Source organism: Equus caballus, chromosome 17 (assembly GCF_041296265.1).
Source record: "Equus caballus isolate H_3958 breed thoroughbred chromosome 17, TB-T2T, whole genome shotgun sequence".
NCBI lineage: Eukaryota > Metazoa > Chordata > Mammalia > Perissodactyla > Equidae > Equus > Equus caballus.
In genome coordinates, this window is record NC_091700.1 from 65,614,255 (window position 1) to 65,642,231 (window position 27,977).

Below are 27,977 nucleotides of genomic sequence, written 5' to 3' on the forward strand. Positions count from 1 at the left end.
AGATAATTTTTCAGATGCTCATGCCCCATCTTTTAACATTTACTATTTACATGTTAAACTGTTGCACCAAAAGCAACCTAGGAGGGCTTCTCCAACATGAACACAAAAGTAATTGGGAGATCTTTACCAAAATAAAAACTAATAAATCTATTCCTGACAGGAGTTAATTGTGAAAAGTTATACCACTGATGAAGAACAAGATATTCAGGAGAGGCAAATGGAAAAGAAAAGATCTAACATGTTCATATGTTTAAAGATTCCTGGCATATATGGTAGGCATTCAGCAAATACCCTCAACTTCCTTCTGCTTCCCATTATTGACTGAATCATGAGAATAATAATAGCTTCAGGAAAAAATTCTGCTGTCTTAATAATCCATGACAATAGCCCTAATTGTCTCTTCCAGTTTGTATTTGCTGTAGTATTTTAAAATAATTGCAATACTCGTGATGGTAGTCAGTCATATATGAATATATTTCTCTGTTAATTTTGTTTTTATGAGTCAAATGGAATTTTCAGGATAACAAATGTGCAAGGCTATGCCTAACTTCAAATAATACAATACGTTGCCTACTTATGGGATACATGATGTTTAGAAAAATTAGTGACAAGTGAGTCCAAGAAATACTGAGGGATATTTTTACCCTACTAGAAACAACGTATTTAGAAATGACCTACTTCTGCCAGTAAAACACTGTTTTTAGAGCAACTGATCAGAAAAGCTGTTTAAAATATTTTTTTGAAAAAAAACACAAGTGCTATCGTTAACATTTTTTTAAATGGTTAGGAGAAAATAAAGGAAACTGTGAGTCACGGAGGAGCTCTCAAAGCACATCTTATAAAGTTGTTTTTTGTGTGTATTTTCCATTAATTGCAGACAGAGCAATTTTTCCTCGGTTTCCCTCATCAGCCCATTTGGAGGTCAGTTTTCAAAAGCAAAAAAAGTCTCAAATGTAATTCCTTTTATTTCAAATCTAAAAATCATCGTGAGAAAAGGAAAAGAAATATTGTAGTGAAACTTAAATCTGTTAAGAGAACAATCCAAGCTTGGCCATTACTTATTTGCCAAATTTTTCTCAGTGTTTTAAATTAGGCTTAAACACTATGATACTGAAATCATTACAAAACCTTGAACACAATTCTCTGCGGCCTATATTAAATTCTAATATGTCATTTAAAATAATCTCATTAACATTATTTTAACAGTCTTTACAACACTTTCTCAACATTTTATAGAAGAAAAGGTTTTACTTTCTCTCTCTCTCTCTAATACTAAGAAATTCTTCATGGTCATGTACTTATTAGGTCTCTGTCTCTCTCCCTCTCTCCTCCTCACTCACACATTTTTAAAAATCTGTTGGTATCCAGAATAAAAGAGTACTGAAGAAGAGCGTCAGCCTGTGTAGTTTTTATTAGCATTTCAACAAGAACCCCTTCTCTCTTTCTCCTCCCCCTACCCCCAGTGGCCAGAGCCAGAGACTCACATAAACACAGGAGAAGCTTGGTCAGGAAATTAGACATCTTATCTTTGGGTTTGCTAAATAAGGACCAATAACCTAAGCCTGTGGCACTCTTCATGATAACTGCCTTTACAAAATGAAATTTTGACTTCTTCACAGCTTAGCTACAAGAAGACAGTATCAGTAAACCTGCATTTCTGTGCAATATGAGGGGTAGTAAAAGATTTCAACATCTGACAGGGGAAAATGAACAACTGATAAAAAATCTTTGAAATGTTCCCTCAAAGCAAGGCAATATTTTTGATGTTGATTTACATTTTCTTATTGTTTACTTTCTTGACAGACTGAAGGTACACTAAACTTGGAGGACATAAAGGAAAAATACAAACATAACAGCATAAAAGAAAGGACCAGAATCTTTAAAAAAAAATAGTTATTTGTTTTTAAGATTTAATTATCCTTGTTAATTTAACTGTTTGTTTACTTTGATGAGGATTTGGAATCATTAAGCAATATTTATTACCTTAATAATATCTACGTAAAGCCTAAAGAAAAGGAAAAAGATCTTGAATTATATAGAATTTCTACTTCTGAAATTAACTAAAACATCAACACCAGATCTTTTAGCTTCTAAGGTGTAAAGAATATTTTGATGGTCCCCAAAGTCAGGATGGCAGCTGTGTGGAAGGAAAGGAAATGAAGACACAGCATCTAGAATTTAAAATAAAATATGAAATAGCATTCTAAATCTCAGATTAGAAAAAAAAAATTTCTAAAAGAGACAGAAGATGACTGAAGAGGTAGTATTTACAGTGATAAAAACTATAAATTCCATTGTCATATATCATGAAAATATTAAAATTATAACTCATTTGTAGTGGTGTATATACTATTTGAAAGGATTTGAAAAAGTTTAAATTTATCATTAAAGGACTCAATAAAATGAAATTACGCCTTTAGTTTTGTTCCTGTCTATGCTATGCCTAAATGAGTTTTTCAATACAAATAATGCTGCTGAAATTCTCAATAAATTATCTAGATATATTCTAGATAACTTTCTTCTCATCTAAAAGAGATGAGGAACAACAAGCTAAAAATCAGTTGGAAGAAGAATTTGACTCCTTAACTCTCAGAATAATACTTGACGTATTTGAGCATCTCTATGTTACTTAAAACTATGGTAGTAAGTATAAAATAGTTTTGTAATTCAGTTAATTTCACAATGTAGAAAAATGATATTCAGAAAACTAAGCTTTCCATTATCAATATATTGGTATTTTGTTATTATAGTCATAAGAATGCATAATGCATAAAACTGATTAAAATTTGGTATAAGAAAACCTTAAAGAGGTTTTCTTATAGACACTGATTGTACTTTTAGACATTATAGACATAATAATGGGCACATATCATGTGACTTTTCTTGACAAAATTAAAACTCCCAAATGGATTGGAGCATGCTTAAGAACTTCAAAATAACATGTTACAAAGATTTTCTATTAAAATTTGGAAAGTTTTTATTAACTAAGTAATCAAAAATAAGGATTGAAAGTATCAAATTTTGACGATGAAATAACGAGACAGATTTAGCAAATATCATCCAGAAACTAGCACAGTAAATTTGCCCTATTTTAAAGACATAGTAAATCCCTTCACAGATTCTATGGATTACAAAAGGTTAAAACCAAGTCAGATGAATATCTTTTTTCCCAAAGTCAGTGCTTTGATGCTAAATATAGTTTTCATAAAAATATTTATTAGGAACATTTGTCTTGCCTAGCTTGTCCATGCACTTGCTTAATTTACCGTATTAAAGTCAAGATCACCAGTATTGACTTTATATGCTTTTGATAATTTCCCAAAATACATAAAACAATGACACTTTATGACAATTAAAAATATTTTTATAAATATTCTGAAGATTCAATAAGATATCTCAAGATGTTTTTAAAAATGTTTTGAACAATGGCTTGATATTGTCTCTCAAGTTGACTAAACTAAATGGAGCAATGCATTTAAATGTACACATTTTAGTTTGTTTGATGGTTTCTTTGGGTAATACCAAGTAAAAATTCTACATCAAAATTGGAGTAGAATGGATAAACATAGTCATTAAAGCATTTTCTTTGAATAACTAATGCTTGTTATTTGTTTTATTTGATGAAGTTTATTTACTCTCATTTCAAGAGTAAATGATTAAGATGAATGCATTCATTTGATTCTCCTAAACTTTATTCTAGTAAAATTTTAACAAATATAGATCTAACTAAACTTATCATCCCTTAAAAAAATAGTACAATCGAGAGTCTAATTTAAATAACTTTTTAAAATTAATAAATATACTCAGAAATGTCAAGATTTAAAGCACTTAAAATTTAGATATAAAATTATATTTCTATGTAAAACTTGCTCATTGCAAGAGAAACCTTTTTTCAAGTGCAATTTTATTCCTAAAGATTTAGGCAGAGTTACTTTGGTTAAAGGATTAGCCCATGACAAGCTGTGATCTAACCTCCCCAAAGCCCCTAGTGAAATTTCTTGAGACATCCTCTCCTCTCAAAACCCTAGGGCTTAATGTAAATACTTAGAAGACTACCAACCTGGAGGCAGTGTGCTCTAGGAAAAAGGGCATAATGGAGAGAGGAAAGATATTTCTCAATAACTAATTTTACTTTTGCTGTGCTGTGATTGCATCTTCTGCCAACTGGCTATGTGTATAAGTATTTTACCTTTACTGTAATGGTGTGACTAACTTCATTCTTCAAATCAGGTGTAAGCATTATGGTATGCATTCACTCAACAAACACTTGGAGTGTTTTGTCTCTGTGGGCACTAAACTGCATGGTGGGCCGAAAGTGGTACCCATGATGGACTTCACAAATTATTCATACCTCAGTGTATGAAACATCATGATTTTTCTTTTTCTATCACCCTTCTCTCCATTAGCAAATCCACTCAGCACCACTCCAAGCAATCCATTTCTCTCCATGTTAAATGCCAACATTCTAATCAAAGCTACCATCCTTTCTCACCTACATTCTTTAATAACCACTTAACTAGTTTCTTCTTCAATTCTAGCTCTCCATGAATACACTTGCAACACAAAAGCCAATCAAAATTATATTCCCCTGGTTAAAATCCTGAGTGTATACTCATAAAATACAAACTTCTTATCACAGAGTACAAAGACGTCCATCATCTGGTCTCTCCCTACCTCCATGACTTCTTACCAGGTTGTCTGCCTAATCTTTATGCTCCAGCCACTAAGTTTCATGTCAGAATCATTCCTGCTTCAGGGCTGTGGACTTGCAGGTTCCTTTACTTAAAATGTCCTTCCCCCACCCCGAGACTTCCCATGGCTGCCTCAGTCTTGTCATTCAGGCCTCAGTTCAAATGCTACCCTGGAGAGACCTCTTGAGGCCATCTTATTTTATGATGCCCTGCCCTGTTCCCATCACATTACCCCATTTTGTATGGCTCATAGCACAAAACATCATCATCATGTGTTGGCTTCTCTATTTATTACTTGTTTATTGTTGATCTCTGTGATAAGAATATAAACCCCACAAGAACAGAGACTTTGTTTCATCTTCTTCAGCACTATGTCCCAGCTGCTAGAACAATATCTTGTCCTCAGGTTTCAATGAATAGTTCTTGGGGAAAAAGGTGGGAAGAGGGAGAAGGAAAATAATTTCAGGGATGTCTACACGATCACAATGTCTAGTTCTAAAGAGAGACAGAATAAAGTCTTCAATGGCTCCCTCACACTTAATTATTCCTTCTTTGAGGCCACCTTGAATATATTGGGATTTGAATATATTGTAGATTCATCACACTACACTTTATTTTTGTCTCATATTTGTTTTCCTTATTAGAAATTGTGCTCCTTGAGGTGCCCTGTTCTTCTTTGTATCTGGTCTGATGCCTGATCCAGAGTAGCTGCTCAATGAAAATTTGCTGTTTTCTAGAAATGCATAAAAAAGTAAATATACATATATTTGATATATATGATATTCTTTTTCCACAAAGTTCTTTCTATTGAAATCAAAAATACATCAGTTATACTGACATTTCCCTATGAGTTTAAATATAACCCACAAAAAATCTAATATTTTATGCATCAGAAATGCCAGCTTTTGAATTTTCACTGAACCTTCTCCTACTTCTCTAGATCTGCAAATATAATCACGCATAAACTGGATCTCACATTTCACTATTGTTTCTTGACCTTTAAAGCTAGATGCCCCACCCCAGGCCACTGCTTTTAGACATTGCACATCGATTGTTTCTCAAGGCCAGAGTATAGAAGAAATCAAAATAATCCTAAGGTTAAAAATCTAATTTTTTGAACTTGTAAGATGAAATGTCTAAGGTCATCTTTAATTTCATGATTTTATTAGGAAGGTGATACGTGAGTGTAGTTCTATAAGTTTTTGTTTGTGTTGTTTGGTTTGTTTTCCTCCAAGGAGAATTACTTCACGCAAAAGTGATTTTGTTTATAGTGTTTGAAGAAGCAGAAGTGGTAAAAGAAACTATGGAAGGTCTTCCCTACTTATATAAGAATTCTGAGCAAGGAAAAGTTTTAGGCAGAGCACAGGAAGAAATCGGGAATTTGGAGGGAAACACTGACTCTCCATTTACACAGAATCATGTAATTCCTTTGGTAAGTTAGAGACTTCCAAGCTTTATTTACCATTTGAAGTGACTAAAGGACATTGTGGTTTAGTTTGAATGGTAATAGCATTAATACATTTCTCACTATGTTAGCCTCTATTCCTCTGAAGTTATTAAATAAGAACAATGTAATTCCATAAGGCCACAGGGCCATCTGTAAACCTACAGTGGGTTAAAGAGAACTCTAATGTCCAGACAGAGTGAATGTAGCTCCTAAAGACCTAACAAAAGAGGTACTCAAAAAGATGGAAGAATTGGCACCATGTGGCAGCTTTTTTTTTTTTAACATCTGTGGAAAAAATGGATTCTCAAGTGTTAATAAAATCAACGGTCTGAAATAGTCAAGCCTTCACATGAATTTCCCTAGGGGAGTACTGAACATCAACCTGCAGGAGTTTCTGAAGAGTTTTAGGACATGCAAGCAACACCGTATATTTATTTCTCTGAAAAAATCTTTAAGAGTGGCTGCAGTTTCAAATGTTTGGCACCTATCTTACCTACAGAAGCCTACTTTTCATTTTTTTAAAAAAATCAAGATTTCAGGGTCAGGTAAAACATGTATTTGTTGCATATCAATTTTTTTTAATCTTTCCTGTCCTTTTTGGTTTTTTTTTTTTTTTTGAGGAAGATTAGCCCTGAGCTAACATTCATGCCCACCTTCCTCTACTTTATATGTGGGACGCCTGCCACAGCATGGCTTGATAAGCAATGCATAGGTCTGTGACTGGGATCCGAACCAGTGAACCCTGGGCTGACAAAGTGGGGCACGCAAACTTAACCACTATGCCACTGGGCCAGCCCCTCTTTCCTGTCCTTTTAAAAGGAGGGACTAACATTGTCAACAGGGAAACTAAAACGTTTAAATTATTTTAGACAGAGATTTCTGTTTATCATCACACTACAATTCATTTCTCTTTCCTCAATATTGAACAGTGGATTATATTTTATTTTGCAATCTATTGAATAGAATTAAAATGTTTAATATCTATATAGTCAAAGCACAAATGTAGCTGAAATTGTTATGTTTCTGTCATACTCACTCAGTTCTATTTATTAAGATGAAAGCAATGGTGGAAATCATTTTCTCATTCACTGTTCTGTAAAAACATTCTCACACTGGGTCTAGCTGTTATTATTTTTTTCAGTCAACTCCTGGTTTCCTCTTGTCTCTTGAACTCGTATGTTCTACGGCCCGTAGTGATATTCGTCGATGGGTGCCCCTGATATTCAGAAAAATGCTTTTTTTTTGCCTCTTTACCAGAAAGTTCAGTGGTGACATCAGAGATTAGGTTGTGTGTGCCCTTTTAGTTATGGATTACAAGAAATATTTGCTTTGAAAGACTCACCAGAAAAAAGCAAATCTCTGAGAAATAACTTCAAAATTAACTATTTTATTCTCAGCCATGAATCTATAAAATGTTTGGCTAACAGACGCCTATGACCTGCAATATTTTCATAAACTCTTTGAAAATCCTAATAATAGGAACCTCTATCAATATAAGAATTTACAATGATGGATGTAATCTATATGGACAAATTCTCCATGTATTTTGATTTCCTAAATAAAGTTTGTGTTTCTGTCCATCTTAAGACATTGTTTTACACATTTTTTTTTTAATGAATTAAATTTGGGCAAAATAGATAAAGAAAAATTACACCAAGCTCTACTCCTTCTCGTGCATTTTTCAACTCAATAAGAACTAAAAATGTTATGGAAGTTCTACAGTTAATCATTGTATTTATAAGAGAAAGCATCAAAAGAAGTTAGAACTGGCAAAGAAAGAGCATTAAAAATATATAACTGTAAAAGAACTGAATCTACTTTCAAGTATCTATTTTTTAGTTTGTTTTAAAATATGTAAAATAAAATAAACATGATTTAAAAGTTCATAGTCCTAATTACATCCAAAAATATTAGAAATTTCAGTATCAACAAAATAATTCACCATCCATATAAGATAAGCTTTATGAATTTCTGCTTCCATGATGTTTATTCTATACGGTATAGCCAATGCTTATTTATAATACGAATTCACAAGGCAATATAATTGGGAAATATTTCCAATTAGATTCAGTATTATGGCCCTAAAATGGATGCATTTATGTTAATATAAAAGTATACCTGGTACGTTTTATCATGCATTAGAGATTTTAATCAGGTAATCTACACAGCATCTGGAAACCTAAGCAGAGGCAAAGTCTGCTATAACAAAGGCACTGTAACAGTTCACCTTCAGTGAAGAACAATAATGCATTATTAAATTCACTTTCCTGCTCAGTGGTTACACTTAGCTGACCACAGCAAATTTGCTCTCTGCCTGGTCCTCACAAGTTGGCAGAAAAATAGATTCTGTCACATTTAACGGGTTTAGAAAATGACAGGATGCCTCTTTTGTTTTAACTATAAACCATAATCTTTCAGAAGTAAATATAATTACAAATGCCTTTGGTCATGTCATTCTTAGGACAGATATTATATGTGGGTTATCACAGAAGCATATATCACCATAACTATCATTAATAAATGGAACTGATACTACATATCAAAAATTCCAGATTTTTTATGGTGCTTTCATTCTATATAACATCATAATTCTTATGATATAATAAAAATCATTTTCAAATCTTATAGAGCAACTGTAACTTGTAGGATTTTGCTTTATTTAAATTTGTTACTCACAAATTAGAATATTTGGTCTACCATAAAAGTATTATATTTAGCAAACTCACTAATCAACTTCTAGACTATCACCTAAGCTAAAATTGCAAGAATTTTTAAGTCATCAACTAAATGATCAACAACATGAATAAAAATCTTTATGATTGGTTATCTATTAATCTCATAAACCCCTTCTTTACATACATGCATGTCCTATTAATACATTAATCATCAAGGAAACACCATGTTCCTTATTTTAAGTTCTGTTAAATATAAAGTATTATGTTTCATAGCATTTTTCATGAAGTATGAAAGAAATAATATTCTGTAATTACAAACTGCTGTATTTCCCTGGAAATATTTTTAAGTAATAAGTGCAAATTAGGATGTAAATATTTGTGGATAATGAACTTTATTGACAATGTGACTTTTTTAAAGACCTGATATCTAACGGTTCCATAGATATTTGACTTTAGAATGCTTTGAAACTAGGTACAAAGGATTTACAAGCTTACACTATTTTAAGCAAATAAAGACTGCTTCCATAGGTGACAGTGAGTATCAGTTACTCAAGAAAGTATTTTTAGGGTTTCCTTAATGACTTCTTACTGGTTCTTAAACTTTCTTTTATGGCTGACTTAATTTCTCTTAATGATTATTACTTTTAAAAAACTAGCATGGCTTAACTTAATATTTAATTATGCAAAGAAACTATAAGCTACCTTCAATAAAAAGGTAAAGGTTGGAAAATATCAGTTAAAGAAAATAAATGCATACTCGACTAAGATCTGAATTAATTGTTTTCTTTACAAGAAGCATACTGGGTTTGCAATCTGTATTCATATCTTACTCTATAGATCACATTTTCGATATTTGTTAAGCTGTAGAGTCTATTCTGACTCCTCGCGACCCTGTGTACAGCACAGCGGAACCCTGCCCGGTCTTTTTGCACCATCCTCTCACCTTCCAGTGCTGTATCAGACAATGCTCCACTGCTGTTCATAGGGGTTTCAGGGACAATTTTTTCAGAAGTGGGTGGCCAGGCCCTTCTTCCTACTCTGTCTAGTCTGGAAGTTCCACTGAAACCTGTCCACTGTGGGTGACCCTGCTGATATTTGAAATACTAGTGGCACAGCTTTCAGCATCACAGCAACATGCAGCCACCACAGTATGATGTCCCTGTTGGGGAAACAATCCTGGCGGCAGTGGTGAGAACACAGAATCTTAACCACTAGACCACTAGTTTATTCAATACGCTAGTTTATTTATAGCATTTTACTTTACATTGCTATTGATAATGCCATATGAATTATTCACTATTATTAAACAGAGGTCTTCTGCTATAATTAAATGAAAACAATGTAAAAACATAAAATTTCAACTTAGAATTTCAGTGACATTTTTACATGGTATGGGGTTAAATTTTTTTATTAAAAAAATACCCTGTAAAATTTGCTTTGCAATTGATCCTAATTATGTTGATTCTATGGGTTCTAAAAATGAGTCAGTGCAGTATTCCATGGAATTTTTTAAGCATTTAATATAATTCAGCTTAATACCCTATTAACAACTTGTTGACATTAATGGCAAAATCACTAATCTTTTCCTACTTCTTTTTGTTCACATTGCAAATTGTACATGAAGTATAAAAAATGCATTATTATACAGAGATAAACCTATTATATGACAATGAGAAAATATAGCCTATGTTTAATCATCTGAGTTAATTTTATATATGATGTAAATTTTTTCATTTGGTGCTGGAGACTTTAAGTTATTAACTACAAATAATTGGTAGAAAGAGGGAAATACATGTGTTGATAGTTTCCTATTGACTGTTGATAATGTCATTATCATGATTCTGAACTTCTGTCTTCCCTGATAAATAAATCTCTCTCTTTTAGGGATGGTCTATACCAATGAGAGTAGGAATATTTTATCTCCAACCACTGCCATGATTCCTGGAACATTGACAATGGTCAATCCAAGAGTATTTCATATATAAATGTTGTAGGAAGACAAATTTTTGTTCAGAGACAATACAAACTCCAATCTAAATTCTAACTTTAGAGTTTCTCATGATACCTTCTACACGCTATAGAGAAAAAGAAATAATCATAAGCCAATCTACCACTAATAAGAAAGCCTAGAGCTTTGGCTACTTGAAGCAAAAAGTAGGATTCAATTTAGACAATAAGTGGGCACTTTGAGCAGATTAAAAGCTCAGCTATTTGTATCATTAGCAACTTTGCCAAGCCTACGAAGGCTCTCAGGATAACAGGGATCATAACATAAATAGAATAAAACGTATATATGAAATAAAAGATTGGAGACCCTTGAGGAATGGGAATTAACGATAAAAAAGAAATTGTCTCCAATATTATTCAAATAGACTTCTCTCTCCTTTCACCTGCTGGCCAAACTTGAATATTGTATTAAGTTGGGATATAGTATGGACTGTGATTATGTTGGAATCTGAAGGACTTAGGTTCACAAATAGAAACTCAAAAGCAACACAAGAAAAATATAATTGCATTTTTGCCCTCTGTCTCTGAGTAACGTTTGGAGGATGTGCTGGAATCAGCACACATCCCTCATCTGAGTCTTTTATAGATTTATAATCCAATGTTGTTGTTTCATCAAATTCGATCCTAGTAAAGATCATTTGAACTGAAAAATCACAATACTTAGATAATTAAAACAAAACAAAGAAACAAAAAACTTCAAGAACACATGAATAAATTGCAATTTTGAGGAAAACTACAAAAAAACCCTTGACTTGCATAATGGTTCTATGTCCATGTATAAATAGAGACATAGTTAAATTCCTGATTTATTCCTCAGAAAACAAAAGGAACCAACATTCTTGAGCAGATAACTCTGTGCCAAATACTTTCCTAAGTGATGCATAGAGTATCTAATTTAAATCTCATGAGATAAGGAGATACATTACCCTTATATTGCCCACCTGCCTTGATTTGGATTTTCTTTTAGATAAGAATAAGGGAGGAGAATACTGACTTGGAGAATGTAGCACTATTTGTCTTCAAAAATTGCTCCCCTTGATTGCAAGACTTAATTTATGACATTGATCATGTCCAGTCTTCTGTCCTATCTGTAAGCGATAGCAAAACTCAGAAAAGTATTTCATCCTCAGCTCTAGTTTTAAACAGACTATTACTGCTAAGGGTCCCCAAGAAGTGTCACATTCTCTCTCATCATGAGAGATAAAATGATACCATCCCTTAACAAGATAGGAATTTGCTGCATATCTTTTCTCTAGAATTGTTTCAATATTACCAGTACAGGAATGCATACAACTGCCTATGACAATTCTCAATCTAGCTGCAGGTGTAGAACTACACGTATAACATGGCCGTAGAGGAGGTAGAATGGAAATCTTCCTGTGTAGTCATCATGGCCAGTAGAATGGAAAGGAAAAACAAAGTCATGAGACACTTGGCCTTTTATGAATAGAGTTTACACTTTAGGTTAGCAAGTATGGTGTTTTATAAAAGCGCCTATATATAGATTTGTCCCTCAGTATCAACAGTTATATTCAAAAGTTCTCATTAATTTGTCTTAAAAATACAATGTCTTGCGTCCTTCATTTAAAATTCATCTCTAAATCCTTAGCAATAAGCACAGCACCTGCCACATAGTAGGTAATCCCAAATTGTTTGTTGAATGAATGAGCAAATACAGAGAAAATTGCTTGCTTTTTTATTAATGGCAGCTTCATTAGAATGCTGTTAAGAAACTATTCACAGAGATTTATATAAAGCTATGAGATTACGACCATAAAACGATCCCGTATCTTTCCACAAATGTTTCTTGGAATTGTGTTTTTCTCTTTGGTGCTATCACTTACATCAAATGATAACTGATCAGATAAATCATTCACTCTTTTATTCAACACTCTACAGTGCACCTGTCATTGTGACAGACACTGAAGATCCAGTTGTAAGTAAAACAGACCAGACCTCATGTTCACTGGGCTTGCAATGTAGTGACTTACGATTCCTACCAGGCTGTTCCAGATTCTCTGTCCACCTGCTCTGCCTTGCTCTCTGATCTGTGTAACTTTAAGACATGTCTGTGTCCTCTGGATGGATCAGTCAATTGGACAATGTAGCAAGAAGATCAAATGGAGCACCAAAATGTGACAGTCTGGCTTCCACTAAACCCCGGATTACTGCATTATCCTTTCCAGCCCCACCTTGAATACCATTCCTATGCCCTGTCTGTTTCCTGTTGGGATCCTAACATGTATCCAATACATCTATACAGGTTGAGCACTTAATTCTCATAACAAAACTTTGTGGTTATTTTTTAGGTACTATTTGCCCAATATATAAGGATGAAAAACTGAAGGCTAAAGTGTATATAAAGCTTACAACTTTAACCAGAACATGAATACAAGGAGATCTAATTCCCAGGCTCTGCTCTTTACCACTGTGCTAGAGTGCTTCCAGTGATAACGGCTTCTTAGATGAGTGCAATTATTTTGTGAATTCAAGCTTTTTCACAATGGCCTTAGATTACTTTTTGTCATGATAGAAAAGATAACAAATAATAAGTCACAAATAAAAAATAATAAAATCAATCATATAGCAAATTGATAGAGATTATAACTCAAAGAATTATATGTTTGTTTTCATGCTCCACTAACCACCTCAAAATATTTATTAGTTATCCCAATTTTATAACTAATACAAAAATATTAAGATATAAAAATATATTTAAATTTGTATCTATATACTTACTTCAAAAGCAGCAAGGAAGGAAGGAAAGAAGGAAGGAAGAAAATACAGATATTTTTTGAAAGTCATTTTTACTGAAAAAACATTTAATAAAATATTGTCCACGAAAGAATTCAATTTTTGCCCTTTTTCAAATGAAAAACCTTAAAGAGAAATACACTTACAAGTTTGAAATATAGAGCTATAATTGTTTTTAAAGCCATACTAATCCTCTTTTATCATATTTATAAATGAAAAGAAGGCTAAACCACTTTTTTCTTTCATAAACAATGAACGAAGATAATTATCCATTAACTTATCTATAGCAAGATGCTATGATTTGAAATCAGGGCAAAGAAGAATGCTAGTACTTCCAAACTTAGGAGAAGAAAACAGAATGGCAAAAATGTCATAGACGTCCATCAGTTTGGGTCACTTATCATAGATACTTGACTAGAAGAGATATTCCCTCAAGTGTTAACTGGTAAAGGCTGATATATAATGACATTGAAAATCACATATTACTGAGTTTTAAAGTAATTTGGCTCCACACGGCAAACATGAAATCCACTTTCTAAAGTTTACATCACTTGCTATAAAATTTCTAAGAAACAATCCTATCAACTGTTTCCTCATCTCTTGGTCTTGTAAAAGCACACGGGACATTCAGACTGACTGACCTGAGAAAAGTATAATCCTCAAGCCAATGATAAAAAAATTTCATTTTTCAAAAGAGGGATATATTAAGAAGAAAATAAATTTACAGGTAGCTATAGGACACACATTTTGTATCTTAAAGATTTACATTGGAAATAAATAATTTGTAATAATATCTTCTATAAATGGCTCTTCTTAATCTGAGAATTTAGCAAGAAAAGAATTAGTTATTATAATTTTCATATGAAATTATAGGACATTACAACTTTTATCAACTACTTATCAATGTACTTTATCAACTTAGAGTAGAAGCAAAAACAGTTGTTTTTAAAAATTTAGAAACATATTGTGTATTCATTCTTAAAATGTAATCACCACTTAGGTAGAGCTATAGGCAATTACTTTCAAAAAGCATCTCCATACACAATATACTGCATATAATTAATTCAAAGAACTATCAAGGCAATAAAGATTAAGTAAGAAAAAGAAAATATCATTAAAAACCTCAGCTACGGTCTAAAAGTTAACTAAGCAAAGTGAACCAGTGAGCAATCCTAATTAAAATGCCTGATACAAACAAAGCTTAGACGAAAAGCACTAAAAACAATTGAATACTTATTTTATTAATCTAATGAATCATGTATCATATCATTACAACTTTGTATATATCATTAATTTCATTCCTTTCACTTAAACCTTTTATTGGGATTACTTCAGTTATTAGTCGGTCTAATGTATTGGTTACCTCTAAATCTCGCTCTACAATCTCTTCTTATCTTGTTGCATAAACCCTTGCGTGTTATTCAAATTGCTTCATTTATTATGATAGCTTCCCCATGTAAATTGTGCTGACTGCTCGCCCTTGCACAGTCCTCATTAGACTAATGAAAACCTTCAAACGAAAAAACTAAACAACCTGCCAAATAAAGGTCTGAGGTTATTATGAAAATTACAACTCTGGGAGCTGGAAGAAGCTCTGTTCATTAATTCATGCTCAGCAAATTGCTAACTAATTTAGTTGCACTCCTCTGCATTAATGGATTATTTTATAAAAATGTTTTCCACAGCCCAAGACCTTTGGTGCATGCTTTTGAGAGGCTTGAATTCTAATCAACCTTAACAGTAAATTAGGAATGTAATATCTAAATAATAATTGGGATGGCATATGGAGGAAAATAGTGTTTAAAATCCCATGAAAGGTGCTTTTGGTTTTCAGCTTCATCTGTCAATTTCACAGTAGTTAAAAACAATTGTACTTGTTTAATATTCTGAAACTGTAGCATAAGATACTAGCAACAATGGCAATGTAAAAATTTAAAGAAAGTTTAAATATGGCTTCTACTGGAACAAAACAGATTACGATGAGCAGAAGTTATCAGATAAATTTCTAGGAATAGTTCGCCAAAAGCCACAAGATTGAGTGGCAGTAGATACGGAAAGTCAATGTAAAACATTGTACCCAGTTCTCCAGAATATGTGGGCAATCTCTCTTTTAAAATATGTTTAAAATACTATCAGGTTACTATGCATTTAAACATAATAGCCAGGAGTTCCATATTGACTGTTGACCTGATGTGTCATATAAACTCCTCCAAATTACTTCCATTGTCTTTAAGATTTACCTGAGCTTTGCTATCATCTTACAGGTCCTGCCAACAAGGCTGAATGAATGTGTTAAATCATTTCATCATGTTGATGGAGGAATTCTAACTGCTTCAAGCACAAGAGACAAGGGGGCTATTACTCTGCTTCTTAACGCATAACGTAGCATTCAAAGTAACATCACTCTGTCATCCATCAACTGAAAGTAAATCCTGTGTGTTTGTGCATGTGCAGGGGCACACATATGCACATGCGAGAATATAAAAAAGTTTCAATGAAAGCAGACTGTGAATGTTAGGCAAGATTGAGAAGATATTTTTACATGGCCTTTACTTTCCATTTTTTTAAATTTAGTTACTTAGAAGAGATTTAATTTACATCCCAGATCAGAAAATTGTTCAAAAATACTAGGTTGAAACATAGGAGATTGTAGATATTCTATTGTTTTGTTCTATAAAAACAGTATCTATCATACAGAGCCTATCTGCAGAAGCTCAGCATTTAGATTTTGTTTTAGATTAAAAAAATATTAAGAAAGCTCTCTGAGTCACTGAACTTTTAATGGCCTCTGTTTTTGTACATTTCTAAATATGTCTAATCAGGGAGGAAAAGAGTTGTAGTTCTTTGAGAAAAATACATATCTGTTCATTTACGAAATAAAAATGTACAAGGTAACAATACTTTCGGCTCCACTAAAAAATGTACAAGTGTAAGCTAATATTTCCAAAATGAAGTTTCAATTTGTAGTAAATTCTCAAGTACACACATAGAAGAATGTATACATTTCCTTTAGATCACTTCCACACCAGACTATATAAAATCTCAACCAGAAACAGGCAAAAATAGAAATCTAAGGTTTAGGAAATGTGTGAAAAAACTGAAGAATAAAAAATTAGAGATAATCAATTCATTAAGCCAATAACATCTTAAGTGAAGGAAATGAAATAAATACATTTATAATGATTCACAAATAAATCATTACATGAAGCAAATTTATATGTGGAACTAATATGTTAATCTACTAGTAATTTACTGTCTACCTCACTTTTCACACTTTAAAAATATTAGCCATTGGCATGACAACACAAATATATTTCTCAAACAGCGAAGAAGTCAGTTGTTGTGCCTATCAAAAAGGTTCAAGAAAATAAAGCAGAATAAGTGGAATAACTAATAGTCTATTATGGTTTTTCCATGAGGAGAAGACATCTTATCTCACCATGAGTAAAACTATTATAAGTGTATTATGATTATTTATAACGTATCCAAGCCTAAATATCTCAAATCTCTTTGGCATATAGTTTACGAAAATTATCAACAGTATCAATATGATTCAATTGTCTAAGTATCCAAAAAAGTAACCAAAACCTAAAGTTTGCACATGTCCTAGAGAAGCAACTGAGGTCTTCTGCATCAACAAATGGATCTATTTCTTATAATAATATTCATATTTATTATGTAATAATAAATTCCTGGAAAGTGTAAATTCTACTCTAGGTAAAATTGAAGTAGTTCATTCTATAAGTGACATGTATGAGTGATTCAAAGATGGAATTCTTGCCCATCAGAGAGTATTTCATTTGATTTTGGACCCACTCTCTTGCGGCCCATCCATATCTGACACTCAATACCTCCTATGTTTTACAAAACCAGACATATTTGTTTTCCTCAATATATTTACTGAATAAATTCAGGGTCAAAAAAATTGTATTGAAGAAATTAAACTTTTTTAATATTATAAAAACTTATTCAGCCAATTACTTTCACAATCATTGATATAGAAAATATCTGATTAACATAGCTACTTTAGTAATTTTTTCTTCGAAAACTGTGCACATTACAATGTTGTCATATGTAATCAAAACATTCTCTAAAATATTGTGGTTTCAATTTTCCTATTTGGCTTCAAACATAAATAATGATCACTGTGATATTACAAATTGTAAACAGATAATATAATTCAGTGGTTCATAACATGTATATTTTCCTATCTATATAAGCAAGCCACACACCCATTAGTTAATTTGATAGTACTAATTGTTTCATGGAATATTGATATGCATCAATTGCTCCAGACATATATTATCTCACTTAATTCTGAAAAGAAATTTATTGCATCCACCGATGCTAGACTCTGTGCTGGGTATACAACGATGAGGAGAAAACATAGCTTCTGCCCAGAATAATTTTGGTCTGAGCACTAAGAGATAAAGAGGCACATACATTGCAGGTAAGGAAAGAAACCAAATCATCTGGGAAAGGACAGAAGATGTTTGAGAAAAGTGTGACAGGATGGTCAGCAAGGTACATGGAGAATAAAATAAACACGAAAGCCCATATTTTATACCAATTGCCCAACACTACAGGTATGTCATGGGAATTTCATGGTAAGGATTTTCTTAAGTCATCATTGAAGTATTAATGCAAGCTCTGTTTCTCAAATTATAATTCATAAAATAATAAAAGCAACGCCTTAAGAAAGTTTCCCCTGAGCTGTGGCTTCCCATGTGAAACCTGCCAGGTACTCAGGAAAGAGCCCCAGGATTTAGAGAAGTTTGTCATCCAGTGTTGTGAATCACAGAATTGAGTATCAGAATTAAGCGCACACCTTTCTATGACAATTTGGAAACTGAAGAATAAAGTTATGTGAGTAGGTATTTAGGGAGAATATTTTATAGGAGACTTTAAGAAATACCAAGAGAAATTACATCTAAAGGATAAAAATGAAGGAGAAGTTGCATGTTAGAGAATTTTGAAATGAAAATACTCATGGCCTTATTTGTGTGTTAACATTATCAAAATATGGAAAGTTCTAAAGAAAGGAGGCTTTCACTCCACATACAACTATATAGTCACATGAGACAGTAACACGTTCAGATTTTTGATATATGTGTATATAACATATACTACTAATTAATTTATGTAATGTCAATCTACAATTTAAAAGGAAAAGTCATTTTTGAAAGCTCAATCCTAATTTGAGCAAAATGAGAATTTTTAAGCAATGAGAAATATGCAAAAGGAAATATATTTCAAAAAAATTATTTCCACAAACTTGAGAAAAGTGATAGCACAGACTTTTACAAAAGGTGTTTTGGAGGGAAATGGTCCACAAAGTTGGATGCTAAGAAGAAAACATTAACAAGAGAGGAAATCCCAATATGGCCAGAGTGCTAACTACTTTACAATTCAGAGTACCAATGGAAATCTTTTATATAAGTATGTTAACCACTGGAAACCTTGAGCACTGCCATCAAGCAGAATATGCTACAAAATAGATGTTTTATGGATTGAAGTAAATTCCCTGTATTTCCTGCTTTTTCTTAAATTACTCCTGTTTCTAAAATGGCAGAAATTAATTTCCTGCAGGAGTCACCAATGAAAGAAAGTTTTCGTATTTCTTATGAAAACAAAGAGAGAAGCCTCAATTATAGGGAAAATTAGGATGCATATCAAGAAAAAAAATCTGTACAATTACAGCATAGAGAGAGAGAGAGGGAGAGGGAGAGAGATGGAGGGCAGTTTTTGCATTTCATCTGGTTTATTTCACGTATCTGGCATTCAGTAAATATCTATCATTGATTATGTCATTTTGGTATACACAGTCCAACACTGAAATACAGTAAAGTAAATTAACTATTCAGTAGTTAGTGCAACTACAAATGCTTAAGTTTTCTATAACTGGAAAAAGCTGATACTATAGGCTTGCCTGTATCATATGTTTAATTCTTAGTAAATTAAAAGTGAGATAAATTCAATAATAACAAAAAACGTGCATATGAAACTACATGCAAGGTACAAAGCATGCCCCAAAATAGCAGCACTTTAAGGAAAACCAAGAAACGAATTATGCATGAGAGAGTAAGACTGTAAATTAACATGAATGGACAAATACGCAGAGGAACAACAGAGAGCTACAGCATAAAGAACCACTCAGCCTAGTTACATAATTCAAAGGTCAATTATTACCATCTATGCCACTAAATTTAGACTGAGAGAAAAGCTCAGCAATATTTTTAAAATCCAGAAACCTTGGAATATTTTAGAAAAGTTAGAAGACATAAAATTGTTTTTGAATCTGTGAGCTGTTTCAGTTTTCCTTAGCATATATCTTTAATAAACTCCTAATTTTAGTCAAAGTTCATAATACTAAAAGCATTTCTTCTTACACTTGGAATGACTGAAACAATATTATATGTATATTACTTCTTGATATGCTAGCTCATTTTCATATTTATATTTTGAATGTACTTTAATTAAATTCTTCCTAGGTTCAAAAGCATATTCGAGTGTTTTTATTTTTAAAAATAAGAAGAAAATCTACTCAGCACTTAGTATTTCTGAATTCCAATGCCTGTAAAACTACTGGTCCTTCAGCTAATGGTGAATTGATATTCTGTCTAATAGACTGGAGTCAATAGGTTTTTAATATTAAGAAAATTTTAAAATGCTTGCAAGTTACTGATGATTAAGATTTTAGACAAAAGGTAATTCTCAGCATACAAATTAATTTTGCTGTCTATTCTTAACATCAATGTTTTCCTAAGAATTATTATCTTTTGAATGATTTAAAGGGGTAAGCAGAAAATTACATATAGGAAGTTCAAGCCTAAAATGACACAAACATATAATTAATTTCTCTACAAATGTTTCTAAATGAAGCTGCTTGTTTTAATACAGATATGTGTAGTAAGAAAGTTACAGGGCTAGTATGAGGCACATGATAAATGTAGTCATGAAAGAAAACAATTTTTAATTTAGTAGACTCTATCAATCTAGAAAGCCTATGAATATTTACTATTAATTCAGTATGCTGAAAAATAGATAAAAGAGAGAGAGTGTGTACAAGAGCAGCATATAACAAAACACACACTATAATAGTATCAAAATCTCTTACAACTTCTATGACTACATAACTACATTTGAAATCATAAGATGAGTTCAATTATAACTTCATATTCCCAGGGAGAATATTAAAATACAACTTATTTTCCTTTATAAAATATACATTAAAATATTGGAAAATGGTTGGAATATGATCACGGTCTTTAAACTGACAACAAAAGCATTTTACAAACTCGGATGTGATAAGAAATACCATTAGTGATATAAAAAGTTTTTGTGTATATGTGTGGTCAGAACATTCCTTTGTTTCACATAGATGTACATTCTAAAAGTATGTGATTCCACGTTTTGCCATCCTATTAATCCTCAAAGATCTTCACGGTTGTGATAACATTCCTTCACTGTCTTCCAGAATCTTACAGTAATTCAGCCCAGATCAGCATGCATTCATAGATTCTCTAGTCTGTTTAAAGCAAATGTAATACATGGATGACTCCAAGGAGTTTACAGTCTAGCAATGGAAGCAGGTCAATGAAGAAATAACTTCCGAATACACGGCAAATGTTGTAATGGAGATTTTGAAGGCAGGCATACAGGAAAACCAGAGATGGGGCCCCTACATCAACCCAGAATGGTATTTCAGGAAAGCCTCCCTGATGGTAAAAAGTTAAATAATAACAAATAGACGAGAGATAGATAGGTAGATAGATAGATAGATAGATAGATCAGTAGATAAAACTCATGACTCATGAAAAAAGAAATAGTTACGAAAATTATATGTCAGCTCAACTCAGAACATCGGGTTGTAGAAAACTCCACCAAAAATTCCAGTAGAATTCATTATTCCAGTCATGCCTTTGGTTGTATTCTCTTCACTACCAGTGCTTTTATATTTCACTCCCAGTGCTTCCCCACCAGGGTTCTGCAAGAAAATGAAGCCCTGATTCCTGACTTCCATTGTATATCATAAATTAACTTCCCTCTTATGCATTTCCAGTGAAACTAGCCATGCAGCCTCCATGGGAGGATTGAGAAATGAGTCACTAAAATAATTTTCTGTAGGCCTTATTCTTTTGCAGAATCCTGGTGGAGAATGGCTGATTAACCTAAACAAGGAATTCTTATATTTAAATATTATTACTTAAACTTAAATCTTCTGTGAAGCTTTATATTTTCTCACTATGCTAATTTTCATAATATTTCCACAAATAGATTTTTTGATTAAACATAAAAGTCATATGTCAAAATATACATAAGTCACAATATATATGACATTTTTATTCATTGTTGAAGAAAAACCCATGGAAAAATTAGAATTAAACATTTAGAGACCATCTGGCCTACTGATGTACTGCATTTAGCCCACCTAGCTTAGTAATAATACTTGACATCAAATTTCAAAATAAATAATTAGGAAGTGGCCTTAATGCTGCTCCCTCTCAATTATGCCTTGATTCTGACGTTGGCACCTAGAAAAGATTATCATTTTCTCGTTGACATTCCATGCTGCAGATAATCTGATTTGTAGAAATATTGTATTCTTTCTCCCTAGGGGCTCAGCAGAGTTGAATGGAAAAAGGTTTTATGTAAGCATTTTTACTTCTTTTGAATAGCCTTTCTAGGAAAAAATTTGCTCCACCTTAACTTAGTCTTTTGCCAATCATTTCTTTCTGATTATTTAAACATTCAATTTTATTTCTTTTTCTTTTTGATAGCCAATTAATTGTGGCTTTTGTATAATTATGCTTTCCAAAGAAATAATCCTTTTCATAACACAGATTATTTGATATTCACGTCAAAAAAGATAGTCAAGTACCCAGTCTATATTAATAAAATTATAAAATATAAAATTAAAATGCAAAAAATGTGGAAGCTCCTATATTCACAATTCAAAACTTACCATTTGAAAACATGAATTTGCATCTACTAAGCACAAATTTCCAACATGCATACTAAAATAATATTTCAATTTCTTCGTGAAATAGGGCACAAAAACACAAATTTTTGCCTGTAAAAATGAATTAGGCTGATATGGATGAATACAAATAGGAAACTTTCCCAGCTCTGCACAATCTGGGCTTTGTTATTTGTTACATACACTTTTGAAACAACTACAGTACACTGGTTGATAAGATTCACTTCTGTTTCCTGACTGGTCCAAGGACCATGCGTCTTTTAATCCAAAAAATATTCATAGTAATTCTTTGTATCTTGTTCTTGCTCTGTCATGCTAAGTAACATGAATGATTGGCCCTGCAGGTTTTGAGGAAGACAAACAGCAGACCTTCAGGAACTCAGAGATAACAATTAAAGCAAATAAGTCTCCTCTTTTGTTAGTGTATTAGAAAATAAATTAACACCTACCTGTTATATAAGAGAAAACTGGCAGGTCTTCATTCATACTTCTTTTTTGTTGAATAAGCTTAATTTTTACTTAATATTGCCGGTTTTTAAAATGTTTATATGCCATCTTTTTTATATAATCTAGAAATATACCTGATCCCATGATTAAAATTTAGTTCATATGGTGAGCAGGAAAAACAAGACCTTATAGTCATATATTACCTTTTTCAATATGCATCCTTTTTGACTCATGTCCCATGTCATGACCAGCCAAATCACCCTCTTTGGGCCCTGGGAGTACATTTGGTGATAAACCCATCAGCATCTGGTTCATGGACAACCCATTCTGATGGACAGCTGTTAAGCCCGAAACAAAAGAAAAAAGACAAAAACACCATAACACACAATGTTCTAATAAATTATTTAAACTTTTGAACTCAAAAATAAATAAAATATAATGCTCTAACATTAAAATTGATAACCATGATAATTCTTAAGGATAAGCAGAAAAGTGTTGAAAACGAAAACATTTTATCATATTTTTATTTTACATAAAATATGCTTTTTTTAAATGTCTGGAATACTTTTGAATGGCTATACAATTACAACCACTACTAATGAAGTATTTAAGCTTTTATCTATTGCATCACATTCTCTTTCCAGTATATAACCTTCCTTAACTTTGCAACAACTACAATATTAACATTAGAATGCTCTTTAACACAATGATGTTAAACATAATAAATAAATTCTAGTGGCATGAGACGGCAAATAGATTTCTCAACAAGTTAAGGCACTGAAATAACTGTTTCAAGAGTCATTTCCTATTCTAGTCAATAAAACACAAAGTTTCATAGATATCAAAGTACTTCTTTAAAAAATTGGATTTGAACTCAAATTTGCAAATAAAAGTGCCCAGTTTATATCTATTGAATGGTTCAATGATTTTAAAAAATAGTTGCTTTCTTGTACTATTAAGAGAAATCTGTCACTATTGAAATAATAAAGTAGATGATCAAACACCTTTATGATTTTCACAATCCAATCAATAAATTTCTTTATAAATTGCCTGTGAAAATCTTGGTTTTGTGCAAAAATTTGGACGAAGAAACATTCTGTAAAACTTTACTTTCTCTGGAAAATAGAGATTTTTTAAATATCATAAGGCTTTGTTAGGAATTACCATTTGGAAATCACCACAGTAATAATTGTCTCAGGGAAGAATCTTCAATGGATGATTCTAAGACTGGTGAAGTAAAAGTTTGACGAAGAATAGAACATTTACACAGTCTTAACATAGCTCCTCACAAGACACTTATTATCTAAAACGGTAAAGAAAATGTAACTGTATGGTAGAGAAATCTGGTAGTTACCACCTTAACCAAGTGATAGTTATTATAAGTAATGGAGAAATACTATATGTGTCCTAAAATGATGCACTGAGAAGGACACACTATCTTGGCTGTGTGATTCCCGCCAAAAGGCATAATCTAACTTAAGTCAGGAAGAAACATCAAAAAATTCCAAACTGAGTGACATTCTACAACATAAATGGCCTATATTCTTCAAAAATGTCAAGGTACTGAAAGACAAAAAAAGATGAGGAACTATTCCAAATTAAAGGAGACTAAAGGAATATGATGAGAAATTGCAACATGTGATCCTGGATTGCTTTTGGACCAGGAAAGAAAAACTTCTTGTTATGAAAAATATTAGTGAGGAAAAAAAAAGAGGTAAAAATATCAATGGGAAAGTTGGTGAAATTTGAATAAGATTTGTAGTTTGGAGAACAGTACTGTAAAAATCTTAATTTCCTGATTTTGATCATTGTTCTGTGGTTATGTAAGATAAATTTCTTGATTATAGAAGATAAACTATGAAATATTTGAGGTAAAGAAGCCTGATGTCTATGACAGGGGCACTAGAGTGGTATTACGCCTTTATTGGGGTTTCTCTTTCAGAAAGATGGATTGGGTGAATCTGGGTGATGAGTATGCAAAAATTCTTTGGGTATATGTGTGTGTTCATGGATATATATTTATTTCCATTTGAACAATTATGGTAGCCCACTCATGCAAAAATTTCTCCTTTGTTTCTATCAAGGATGAAAAACAATACAATGATTAACAACAACCAAACTTTTTCAAATCTTTCTCTAGTTGTCAATATTTCCTTTTAAGTAGTATGAAAAAAATTATTTTTATTTATCTAGAAGGACAATGCCTTTCCAATGACCACATCTTATAAAAGCATTAGAGATGAAACCAAATATTCATCACTAAATTTCTGACTCTAGTGTCAGCATAACACAAAAGCATACAGAAAATATTTTATTTGAAAAATGGTTTGAAGTAGAGAGAGGTAGGGTTTACTTGCCCCAGGAATATCATTGATTTGGGAATGGCTATCAATTGATGTGTCCATTTATTTATTAACAGTTACAATCATCTCTTACAAAATTAGGGAAACATGTTTTGGGCCAAATTGAGTATTCCTATTTAGAATTATGTTGAACTATATAATTGTCAATAATAGACTATTTTTAAAAATAATTTTATTACATACAATTCAACCTAATATTTAAGTTATCTACCTCAACATTATCCGTATTGAGGATTTCTGCTTTATGCAAACATTCCTTTACAACTTATAAAGACACTTGCTAGGAAATGTTTTTCCTATTATGAAAATGTTCTCAACAACCAAATAACTCCAATAATTTTTTGTAATTAGATGAAGTTTATATAACATAAGCCTGATTTCATAAAATAATAACTAAATCCTGGAAAGGATATAATAAATGTTGGTTTTATTAACCAGGATAGTTACTGTTAATACGTTCATTTTATTAGAAAAATACTACTAGATTCTTATACAGACACAAAATAGCCAGTTAATTGAATGACATTTTAACTTTACTCTTAATTTTCTTGGGCATGAGGACCAAGATTAAATATCTGAAAATAGGATCATGAAATAAAATATAGCCCTACTTTTTAGAATTTAATAACAATAAATTATGACAATGTGCATTATTGAGTGATACTAATTTAAATCCTAAAATTTAACCAATTTCAAATTCCTCAATCTACTGATCATCTGAATGACTAAGAAATATTTTTTAAAAATCAGTTCTTTTAAATTCTATTTCTTTTACTCTTCTCTCTGGATATCTTTGTAGACGAAAGGAAGAATTCTAAAAATTAGTGAATTTAAAAAACTGGCAGGGATGGGATTGAAGGAATGAAGATGAATAACCTATAAACAGCATACTTAGACACTAGATATTGGAGAGTTGAAGGTGTTTACTTCAGAAACTAATCTAGAAGGTTACTTACCTTCTCTAACTGTTTCATAGCTCAAATTTTTATGTGTGGCATCAAAGAGAGGGAGTTTATATCAGAACCTGCTAATGTAGTGCCATACCTCATGATATTGCAAACTGGGAAACATAATTTTGAGAGATGGCTATTGCTACAGAGCTTCAGAACATGATACATCTGAGATCTATTTGGAATGAGGGCATTTTGATTAGAAAAGCCAGCTGCACCTAATAAAGTTTAAAACGGTGACAAGTAAAAGTATGAGACCTACGGATTCTGTCAGAAGAGCTCTCAGTCCGTGCTGGGGAGCTGGACACACTGCTGCTGCGATGTGATGACGGGTGACTGCCAGGCCTTCGGCCCTCCTCGAGAGAGGGGGCAGGCGAGGGGCTGTCGGGTACTCGCTCCTACACCACCATGGAAAGGGAGGGGTGAAGAGAAGAAGTAAATACATTGGATCTTTACTTAAGGAACGTTGATTTTTCTAAATACTATAGAAATGTGAAGACAATAAACACATTTTTTCATCAACATTTAACTGTATTAAAAGACATTTTTTATCTTGAGCAAAGACAAAGTAGGGAAAGACTAGAAAAGAAACTAGTTCTGTAAGTAAGCATCACTGTAGTAATGGAAAGTGTCAATCCTCTCTTTGGATAAAAAGAGACACCAAAAAAGGACAACCAGTTTAGTACCCATTAGACAAGAAAGAATTAACAAAACAAAGCAGCTTTCAATTCTAGACAATTATCAGTTTGGAGAAATCTTTAAATATATTCTATTGCTTCAGTAAGTGTCTAAGGATCATTTAGCACACAAATTATCAACATGACAGATCACAATAATAATACCAGAGGAGTTGTTAACAGCCATTTCATCATGGCACTGCTCTGGACACACTTGGATGGTCACATTGTAAGGCATCATGGAAATCGATTATTATTTAACATTGGAATAATTTTCTTTAATTCTAATAATTTTCAGACTACCTTCTACTTCTAGTTCCAATTCAACCCCACAAATGTATTAGGAGGGGAAATTGATGAAATATGTAGTAGTTGCATCCCAGGGAAATCTGGTATCATGTTGCCTGATGCTAAACATTCAGGTCTCACTGCATACCTTCCCCTCTAAGCCCTGAACCTTCCCTATTAGACTAATGTGCAAATACATTGTATAACTGTCTCCAACAAGCTATTATAAATGGAGTTACAGATTAAGAAATGAGATACTCATTTGTTAGCATTTTCTTCTTGGAGCATCAAGATATTTACACTTTCAGATATCAACATACATAGACGTAGATGACCTATCTTTTCAATAATTAATATTTGGAAGTGTAAAAGTAAACGTCGACATGATACATGATAAATAATAAGTAACTTATTTCTTATTAGGCTACAAAGATATAAATACTAGAAGAACAGACTTTTAAAATTTAAAAGAAAAGAGTTCTAAAATGTAATTGGCCTGTAGGAAGCTGTTTTCAAAACATCAATGGCTAACGTAACATGGAAAACAAGGATGAAGCTCTGTAGAACAAGGCTTTGTTCCACCAGTGAGAATGAGGGTCATGCATGTCTTTGGTCTCAGAGGTTCCATTATCCCAATAATGGTTCACCATCCTGCTTTGCACTAGAATCACTTGGGAAGTTCTTAAATGTGCCCACGC

General features: G+C 32.3%; 1 protein-coding gene across 1 annotated transcript in view; it reads right to left on the reverse strand.

The window, feature by feature from the left end:
* DACH1 (dachshund family transcription factor 1) overlaps window positions 1-27,977 on the reverse strand; it is a 407,110-nt gene that overhangs the window by 87,527 nt on the left and 291,606 nt on the right. Inside the window, exons 5-6 of the mRNA XM_070240348.1 lie at window positions 26,577-26,712; window positions 23,205-23,339 (exon numbers count right to left, since the gene is read on the reverse strand). Coding sequence (XP_070096449.1) covers window positions 23,205-23,339; window positions 26,577-26,712 — 271 coding nt within the window. The remainder of the gene's footprint in view (window positions 1-23,204; window positions 23,340-26,576; window positions 26,713-27,977) is intronic.